The sequence below is a fragment of the Vulpes vulpes genome, chromosome 15, assembly GCF_048418805.1.
Source record: "Vulpes vulpes isolate BD-2025 chromosome 15, VulVul3, whole genome shotgun sequence".
NCBI classification, from domain to species: domain Eukaryota; kingdom Metazoa; phylum Chordata; class Mammalia; order Carnivora; family Canidae; genus Vulpes; species Vulpes vulpes.
In genome coordinates this window covers 83,451,167-83,461,772 of record NC_132794.1, presented here as the reverse complement: position 1 = coordinate 83,461,772, position 10,606 = coordinate 83,451,167, and the positions used below count along the sequence as shown (strand labels likewise).

Genomic DNA, 10,606 nt, shown 5'->3' with positions numbered 1-10,606 from the left:
TTCTTCCATGAATCACCAGGACATTCTTCCCTACATTCTCATAATACCCTCTCTTTCCTTAAGCATAGGAGATGTGGGCAAGGGAAAGAAGGCCAAACTAACGGTTTTGGGGAGGAATACTAAAGATCTGAAGTTGCCCAATGAAATGTCATACTTGGTTCCTTTCTGGGTAGCCTCTGTGGCGTTGTAACGTTCATTTGACAGAATGGTCTGGGACCATCCAGACACTGGATAGACATTGTTTCATACTGTGAAAATGTGAAGGAAGCTGATTTTATTTGGTGTCAATATCAACACGTATCTTTTGAAGCTGTATGTATTAGAAGTTGTCCTAAGCACTAGTTTAAGAGTATAATGAAGAGAATGGTTTGCTTTTATAAGGTATTTTAAACTTATGGTTTTAATTAATTGCCTAATGTTAAAAAATTGAGCTGAAACCTGACTGTATAACTTTAATATTTGAAAAAATTTATCCAGAAATGAACTTAATACAGATTTGTACAAAAAAGACAGACTGTTAAAAACTTTTGATGATACAGACAAAAATATGATTAAGCAAAGATTTAAAAAGGATAGGACATTTTGTAAATACTAATACTGCACAATGCTTTAATTTACTGTGGCAGATATAAAAATTAAGAATTCTCTAACAGATTATATTAGAAAAAGCAACTACATGAATTTTCTAGCTATTTAAATTTACGAAATAGAACAGTAGTGGGGTTTTTTTGTTTTTTTGTTTTTTTTAAGAAAATGAGGTATTAATACACTGTAAACCAAAAACAGAACATAAATAAATAAAGGCAATGTGTAATTAAGTGATAAATGGTTACAGATTTCAACTTAATAACAACAGACAACAATAATTTTCTAGTTACTTATGGACTTTGTCATTTAAAAATTTGGCTTGTGTACTTATCTAAAAGTGACAGAGCTATCGATATACAAGCACATCATTAAACATGCAGACCAAGCCAACACAATTTTTCCATCTCTACCAAATAAAAACTGTTTACATTTTATTTAAAATACTTAAATCTGATTTCTGATACATGATTCTTTTGTGCTTATTAGTAAGTAGTAACCTACGTTAAACATCTTACGTTCTAATTCAAGCAGTGTAACAGAGAAGCAGTTTTATTTGCATATATGGAAAAAAACTGAGCAAACAAAACAAAACCAACATGCCTTTAACTCTCTTAGGCTTTTCCAAGATTTTTAAGAGAAAAATCCTTTATAGTCAGTGGGAAAGCAGAGTCACCGCTGTCTCAAGGAGAACAAATGGTAATCTAAATCCTATTCCTCAAAGATTCTTGAATTGGCTTTAGCACTACAGGAGAACAAGCGGGTTCATTCCCCAACCCTGAAAAAATTCTGCTGGTGGGGTTCAGGAAGCATAGCAATAAGAAAACAGTGTAACTAAGAAAAAATTGGGGGACAGTATTATTTGCCTGTGAACCATATGCTGGTACCAAATGCTGGCTTAATTATTATTGCAAATATATCTTCAGAGTTTTCTGAAGAAAAGCTATCAAAGTATAATAGAGAAGTCTCGATTCGGAAATATTTGTAACATGCCAATAAAACTGCTTCATTTGCTGTAAATAAAAAGAAAACCATTTACAGTCTGACTTAAAATGTAGTTTCTTTTTACATGCTACTTTTTAGAAACTCCAAGAAGGGTACTTTTGAATTTACTACATTCAGAATCCAGTGAAATACAAACATTTTGGCCAAAATGTTGAACTTTATTTTTACACCAAGCTACATCATTTTGACACATGTCATCATTATATTCACTTTTGTCAAATATCTTATCCTAGCCTTTCTCAAAAATTAGTGTTTCAGTGTAACTGGTGATCAAAAAGTATTAGAAATAAGCCTTGTACATCAAAGTATATATAAAAACAGTTCTTTTGTGCTTGTAATTGACTTAATTTATCAACAATTAGTTAGATCTGATTTTCCTTTTAATGTCCTGACCCTTAAGAAGAAATGATCATTATACAAATATTACAGAATACTCAAAGTAACTAGTTTACTGCCAATGTGCATGCAGACTAACATTACTTAAAAGAACAGAACCTCAAATCCAATTAGTCTGAAAATAGTTAACACTCTTGTACAATCATCTTTATTGATTTGTAAAAGCTGTATACACGTCTAAAACCCTGAATTTACTTTGTAAAAATAAATCTTTTAGCAATAAATGGCACTATCAAAATCCCATTAATCTCAGGCTATTATGTAGTTATTTACATGCTTTTCAGCAACAGTTGAAAAGAATCTTATAGGACCAAGCCAGTATATCAAAAAAACCCTGTAAACTGCATTTTATACTATTGTTGTTCACCTCTATATGAAAATATGGCTACATGCCTTACATTAATGAGAATGTAGCTATGTGTGTTGCTACCGTGTGCTAGCAGCACACAATCTGCCACTGGGCTCCACTGTGTGGTCAATGCATTCTTCACTGTGCTTTGCTTTCCCAGTGGAACACCTGTGAGAAACTACTTATGGAGAATCATAAAGTGCTATAAAAAAGAGGGGCTGGACCCACACCTGTCTCTGCCATCTGGTCTTTTCCTCACTCAAGTAATTTCTGTGTTTTTAGAAAATTATGCCTCCTCCAGTGAACATATTTCATATGTGATTTTTAAAAAATCAGTATTTTAAAGTTGGTGAGCTTTATCAAGGTACTGTGAGACAGAGACATGAAAAGGTTAAAGGCACAATAAGAGGGAAGTGAATGCTACATATAAAATATATTTCAAGTCTTCTAGGTTACTCAAGTCCAAAACCTTCTGAATTTGAAATTCCAATGATCAATTTCTGTTTTAGGTCCTTTTTGCTCTTGTAGGGGGGAAGGCAAAGTTGATTGAAGCAGGTGTGGGCCACAGGCAACCTAGGGAAAAAAAAATTTTTGTTAAAGACACTAAGTCTCAAAATACATATAGGCTAAGAGCTAAGCTACTGTCAAATATGGCCAATTCAGATCCCTTCTGCTGTACCAAGAGGTGACTCATTAATTTCTTTCATGGAACAGATACTTACAGGGTACCTCCTATGTATGCGCACTGTTGTACTAGACACTAGGGCTGGTTTACAGACCAGTCAATGTCCCTATGCTCTTGTGAAACTTGCATCCTGGCGGCTTTATTGTTGGAGTCAGACCTGAATTTGAATGCTGTCTCCCCAACTTACTGGCTGTGGCTTCAGGTCTCCACATGTCAGTGTCTTTGTTACCATGACAGGGTAAACCTATCCAAGTAGGTTGTTTAAAAGATTTCAAGAGCTATGTGTATAAAACACCCAGCAGAATAGTAGATAATAGAGCTGTTACTATTATTTCAGTCTTGACTATACAAAAATAATTGAAAGAACATTCCTGGATATTTGATGCCCTCAGGGCACATGCAGCATTCATCCTCTGAATCTTCTGGACCAGCCCCCAGTCCCTTTCCCTGATGATACTGTTCATCTTCACCTTAGATTGCTACTGATTTCTTATGCCCTTTCTTCAGACTTTATGGATTTCGCAGCATCAGAATAGCTGTCAGTCAGAGAAGGCAGTGAACAAAAATAGGGAAGGTACCAGAGAAAAGGAGAACATTTTTAAAGAAGTTTGTATGATTAGAAACTAAATTTCGACAGCCCTTGGTATTAAGAGACTTAAAATTGTTATAATCAGTTTGCATTTATTGAATGGTTGGTCTACAACAAGTATTGTGCTAAGTGCTTTTATATGCAGTGTTTAAGCCCCAAAGCAACCTAAAAAGTGGTTTTTGTTATCCTCCTTTTACTGATGAGAAAAAATAAACATGGGAACATACAGGTTAAGCAATCTGTCTGACGTTATAGAGCTGGTAAAGCTGTAGACCCAATAATCAAACTCTGATTTGTTTGACCTTACACCAGTACTGTTGCCATGTGAAAATTGAACACTCTTATTGAACAAAAATCTAATGGATCTACAATGGTGATGACCATCTTTGATAGTCAACTATATTTAATCTATGTGAATGTCCTACTGCAAATTCTAGAGTTGTGAAAGATTTATGCCTAAACCATGTGTGCCGACAAAATAATCCCTAAAATGATAACAGAAAAGTTTGGTTGTAATGTCACTTTTTGTTTTAAATTGCATTACTCACATTATCCTTTATTACTTATTCATTCATTCATTCACCTCCTTCCTTATTTTGAAAGTTGGCTCCACATTGGGCATGGAACCCAATGCGGGATTGAACTCACGACATGGAGATCAAGACCTAAGCCAAAATCAAGAGTTGGGCGTTTAACCAACTGAGCCACCCAGGAACCCCTCAGATTACTCTTTTTATTTATTTATTTATTTATTATTTATTTATTTATTTTTTTAGATTACTCTTTTTAAATTGACAATAGTTAATATTCTAAAAAATTAATTTCTGTTAAGTAAAAAAGCCTATATAACCTTAAAAAAGCTTCTTCTGAATTTTTTTCATTTTAGGTCTTTAGTTGTAAATCTTAGACATTTTTTCATTATATATACATATGTATGAATATTTATTTTGTATTTTAATATAATGATGTTGACTTAAATATTCTTTCAAGAAACACTTATTGGGCACCTAATATGTGTGTGGCTACTTGAAAATTACAAAGATGTATAACGCATGGCCTCTGTCTTGAGGGGCTAAATGACTAGGATAAAGGTGCAAAATGCTAAGTGACATTAAGACTTCTATAAAATAATTGAGGTGCACATTAAAGGAATGATTTTTGGCTTTACAGAGGAAGTTGATGTGAAACTGGATCTTTAAGGAGGGGTAGAACTTTCATGAATAGAGAGATAGGAAGTGAATACCATGTTTTAAGAGAATTACTTAAACATATGAAAAAAGGAAAGGACAAAATGTGTCTTTGTATCTAAGGAATAGCAAAATAGCCTGCTGACTAAAGCAAGACAAGAAAGGAAAATTGATATGTAATCTTGGGGAGAAGACTGTAGAGCATAATTTATCTGACAGGCTCCAGAGTCTAGAACTTAAACTGAAGGAGAGCAGTAAAGCTATTATGGCCTAAGGAAATAACCATGAACAAAGCAGTGTTAAGGACAATGAATTTAGTAAGATAAAGTAACTAAAAAGGGAAGAATCTGAGCAACTAGACCAGGAAGAAGGCCATTTCAATAAGCTAGGAATGAGGCAAAAAGTAACTACACCAGGGTGGTGGCAGTAGGAAAGGAAAGAACAGAGTCTAGTTCTAAAATGAAAGGAAAAGCTGACAAAACTCAGGGAATATACTTAGTGGGAGAAAAAAAAATGATTCTAATAAAAATAGTGACTACTCAAATCAGCTTTGGAAATTATAAGGTGTTTGAGAAAACAAGTAGATAAGCATTAAACCCATCAATACTATTAGAAAATAAAGCCATCATTGTTACTTTCATAGGCAAAGCATACTAGATTTAAAGAGAGAGAGAGAGAGAGAGAGAGAGAACTACTACTAGAGGACTTGTATTAACTGCAGTAGCCAAAAAAACTCACCTTAATATTTTTAATAGAAAACACCTTTAAATAAAAAAGAACATTATACAGTGTACTACAAAAAGCCAGCTAGATTCTAAAAGAGACTATGGAACAGTTGAGTTAGCAAAGTAAAAAGCTAATAGAAAGGAATTAATAGTTGGCATTGATAAGTGTTCAAAATTAGTAGAGAATTTGAATGCATATTTTGTCTCATTTCAAGGCTTTATTTACTCCCAAGATTTCTCCTACAAAAATGACTTCTGATTGAAAGAATCCTCTAATTCCAAACACATTATTTTTTTTTTTTTAAGGATTTTATTTATTCATGAGAGACACACAGAGAGAGAGGAGGCAGAGAGACAGGCAGAGGGAGAAGCAGGCTCCCTGCAGGGAGCCCGACGTGGGACTCAATCCAGGGTCTCCAGGATCACACCCTGGGTTGAAGACAGGCGCTTAACTGCTGAGCCACCCAGGGATCCCCTCCAAACACATTATTATTAGCAAAATTTACAGATTAAAAATAAAATTACAATCTGGAAGTTTACCAGTTAGTAGAAGTTTCATTCTTTGAGATTTTAAAGTTCAAGTCAGCCATTCCTCCTACAGGTACTCTGTCACTTCCTGTAGTAAAATGTAGCAACTTCTTTTGAAGATCAAGAGGAAATCCAAGCACAACATCCCAAAAATATCTAAAGAATATCAAAGGAAATTTATATAAAAATGTCTTGTTAAAAATCCTACAGATCAGAATAAGGTAACGTAAAGTAAACTCTTAAGGAAAAAAAATTCCCTTAAACATACACAATAGCCCTTAATGTGAAGTTAAGGAACCATAAGATTCTACATATGAATTGGATTTTTGACTAACATTATTATAAAAGCAACTTTTTTTTTTTTTAAAGTAGACCCCATGCCTTGCATGGAGCCCAACATGGGACCTGAACTCAAGACCCTAAGATCAAGACCTAAGCTGAAATCAAGAGTCAGACACTTAGTGAACTGAGCCACCAAAGCATCTCAAAAGTAACATGTTACTTTATAGAATTACATAAGTAATCCAACAGTGTATAGTACAAAAGTCACTTATCTCCTATATAATTCACAAGTCTTATTTTTTTTCAGCACAGTATTTTAAAAATGCTATTTATAAGTATAGCATCCCTGAAATTCTAGAACCAACACCATTTTTTTTTTCAAAGCCATTTAAAAAAAAAATCTTGGAGTACATGGGTGGCTCAGTAAGATAAGCATCTGACTCTGATTTTGGCTCAGGTCATAATCTCAGGATCATGAGATTGAGTCCCGTGTTGGGCTCTGTGCTGGATGTGGAGTCTGCTTAAGATTCTCTCTCTCTCTCTCTCTGCCCTACCCACCCCACACTCTAAAAACAAAAACTTTTTATACTTTCATAGAAACTTATTTATATCACTTTCTCCCAAGGGGATTGCTAAATGATTTCATATTTAATATTCTCACATTACTTTCTAAGATAAAGCAAGGTAGGACTCTACAATATTTCAGCTAACTTGATTTAAAGACTAAATTATACAAGTAAGTCACATTCTCTTTCATTCCCTCTCTGGCAATCTCACTTTCAGAAGTAGAATGAGCTAACCTTATAGTTAAGTCTGTTTTGGCATAGCCATCATACTGAGTACTTCTCTGTAGAGCATACATATCCAGTTCAGGGCTTCCACATACCAGAATTTCAACCTCTTCTGGACGAAGCAGCTGCCAATAATCATTTTCCAAAAATGATAAAAAAAAAAGAGATGATTAAAAAAATGAAATTGGAACTATCTTCACTGAATCAAATTATAAAACACATGACTTCTCTTATAGTAAATCAAACCATTTTTACTGAGGGAAAAAAATCTCCATTTTTATTTTTCTACTGAGGCTAAGGTATTTTTGCCTCTAAAAATTTATAAATCTTGTCAAACTATTAGGCTCTCCCTTTTGCAAATAGTAATTAGCAGTTTGCCAGAAAAACAAGCATATGACTAAGCATGAATCCAAATTACAACTCTTCCCACAAAGCCTGCTTGAAACTCTCCTAGCTATTTCAGCCTCCTTCCAATATCCCACACGCCTCCTAGGTGCACTGCAGAGTTTGGATACTTGGTTATACTCTGCCTCATGTCATTCACTGGTTTTTCACCTACATAAGTTGTCTCTCACCTAAAGAGATTAAAACTTAAGAATAGAGACTATGCTATGCCATTTACTTCTTATTTTCCTTTCCTCCACCCCCACAACTACCAGTGCTTCACAGACAAAAACCCAGTTAGAGCTCAATAAAGTGCTCCTTTTTCAAAGGTGCTTCTAATAACAAATACGTGACAAAAGTTACCTTAAAACAAGCTCTCTCCTATAATAGTAAATCAAAGGGAAGACCTTACTCCATACCCTCATAGTAAAACTGAGGGGAGATACAAGTAGCATGATGGAATGCCCCTTGTGTAGCTGGGCCGGAGAGCAGTACTTCTTTAGAAGAATTATACCTTAGGGTAAGGGTAATTCTGACACGGTATTCACATGACTAAGGCAAGTCAAACCAAACAGAGTTTATCATGACTCTGAAGACATACTACTTCCGATGGGTAAAAAGTGACTCAGGAAGCAGTTATAAATATATTCCTTAATCAGAACTTACGGCTTCGGCCCTGGAGCTTACGTGTTAACTCTGTTTTCTGTGCTTTGTCCCTCAGGATTAAGACATTGAGCCTATGGGATCTCTTCATCTACTCTTAAGGAAAATTCGTAAGCCCCAAAAGATACAGAATAAGACACAGTCCAAGGAAAGAAAAATCGAGTTGACTGGTCTTTTTTTCCATTAGAGAATTAAGGCTAAAATGAGAAAACTATTTTTATTTCTAGCTCTACTTTTAAAAAGTAAAACGTATTTTCTGCTTTAGAAGCTTATCTATTTAAGGACTTGTCAATATTATAGTATTACAAAACCTAACTGAAAGCATAATTTAGTTTTAAACTCACCATCAGGGCATTTGAAGCACACACACTATGAAATCCATAATAAAATGCAGCAAACTGCTTATAGATGGATTTGTTGAGAAGAAAGTCAATATAAAGCTGTACATATTCTGGAAAGCAATTTTATATCCATTAATAGGTAAAAGTAAATGGTAAACATTAATGCATTTTAATTAAGAAATGGTGTTTACTTACCTTTCCTATTTTGATTGGTAACTGGAATTTTATCACCTCCTGGCTTTAAATTGTAGGACTTAATTATTCCAAATTCTTCTTGAAAAACCTAATGGAAGATTCCAACACAAGATATTTACTGGTATGGTTAAAAATAATAGACTTCAATGAACAAGTTTGTAAAATTTAAGCATGGGTTTCCTCCCACTTGTCAACATACAAACTACAGGGACTGAGCCCGCTCTGTTGAATACAGTTAAATACCTTACTGCTGTTCATCAACTTGTGTAGCCATTGAGATAATACTCAGGTCTTTGCAGCTATGTGGATTACTCTGACTTCCATTTCCCAATTACTGTTAAGGGAAAGGAAATGAGACTGTTTTGGTCTGATCCATTAGTTTCTGCTCCTAACTTCTTGTATTTAAGCTATAGGAGAGGCTTATTTTTAGAAGCTGAAGAGCTCTGAGAAAGTAACTGAAGCAAGGGAATATGCTAGGTGCCTAGCAGGGTGCCTTCACCCTTGGGGAATTTCTTTAGGCACTTTCCTTGACTGTTCATCTCCAAGTATCTGCTGCACTGTCTCTACTTTATCAGGTTAAGACTCTTTATGATAAGGGATGGTATGATGTGTGTTGATCAATTCTTGGTCATCTTTTCTAGTAATAGGTGTTGAATAACAAATGGCAATTTTCATATATGAAATACATGGTTAACAGAAAGCCATTTGCCCTTAACAGTACCTGGAATGTTGAATAGAAATCTTCTTCAACATTGCCTTCATATGACAGGAGTTCACTTAACCCATGGGCCAACTCCTGTAAAAAGAAATCTGTTACCTATGTTTTTAATCAAAAAATATTACCTAAAACTAGTTAAGCAGATCTTAGAGTGAGCTCACATGTGAGATAGGGTAGATAGACTCAGATTTTGAACTAAAGATAGTATTTCAGATATATTTTTCCAGGGCACACAATGTTTGTTAATGATTTCTACCACATAAAAGGCTTGGAAAAACTCACTGGGAAAAGTCATGTAAGAGGAAAACATCCAGTTCAAATGAGAGAGGCATAATTCTGGGACCTATTCTTATGCAGCAAGCTAAGAGCACAGCTTTCCACCATAATTTACTGCCATCTGCAACATTACTATTTATGAATTTGTAGTATTTCTCCATATATAATTTTTAAAAATTTTGTTTTAGGATTGATCTTTTAAGCATAAAAACACAGTTCATACATGTTAAGTAGTTTCTACATTTCAGTTACAGTGCTCTTCTCTCCCCCCAAAAAGTTGGGAACAGTGGAAGAAATATATTCCTATAATTCATGTTATCCATGAACAAAGATTTACAAACAAAAACTGACCCGATATTTATTTTTTTAAATTTTTTAAATTTTTATTTATTTATGATAGTCACAGAGAGAGAGAGAGAGAGGCAGAGACACAGGCAGAGGCAGAAGCAGGCTCCATGCACCGGGAGCCCGATGTGGGATTCGATCCCGGGTCTCCAGGATTGCGCCCTGGGCCAAAGGCAGGCGCCAAACAGCTGTGCCACCCAGGGATCCCCTGACCCAATATTTAAAGATATTTTTCAGGTTTTATGAAAAAAATTAAAGTTTTATTTTAAATTATTAGAGGAAAAAGGTAAGCAGCATAGTTAGAATGATCTTACATATTTATACACGTAATAAATTTTCCAATTTCTTAAAATCAGAAATTTTTATACAAATCTAGGCTGGCACAGATTTGGTATGACTGTCATCATTTGCTTCAATTATTAATAAAAATCATGAACACTGAAAATTGAGTTTCCATTTTTTTTAAGATTTTATTTATTTATTCATGACACACACACACACACACACACACACACACAGGCAGAGATACAGGCAGAGGGAGAAGTAGGCTCCATGCAGGGAG

At 34.6% G+C, this 10,606-nt stretch overlaps 1 protein-coding gene across 6 annotated transcripts in view; it reads right to left on the bottom strand.

Annotated features, from left to right (window-relative positions):
• Positions 1–439: 439 nt before the first annotated feature.
• The window catches only part of HECTD2 (HECT domain E3 ubiquitin protein ligase 2), an 88,840-nt gene continuing 78,673 nt past the window's right edge, over positions 440–10,606 (bottom strand). For 4 of the 6 annotated variants that reach the window (XR_011997503.1, XR_011997502.1, XM_025990654.2 and 1 more), the window contains 6 exons: positions 9,427–9,501; positions 8,706–8,793; positions 8,514–8,620; positions 7,132–7,247; positions 6,062–6,205; positions 440–2,908 (listed from right to left, as the gene is read on the bottom strand). Coding sequence is in view for 2 of the 6 variants with exons in the window: in XM_025990654.2 (XP_025846439.1) it covers positions 2,788–2,908; positions 6,062–6,205; positions 7,132–7,247; positions 8,514–8,620; positions 8,706–8,793; positions 9,427–9,501 (651 nt within the window). In the remaining 4 variants the exon portion in view is untranslated. The remainder of the gene's footprint in view (positions 2,909–6,061; positions 6,206–7,131; positions 7,248–8,513; positions 8,621–8,705; positions 8,794–9,426; positions 9,502–10,606) is intronic. The other 2 variants (XR_011997504.1, XR_011997501.1) reach the window with 1 other exon arrangement.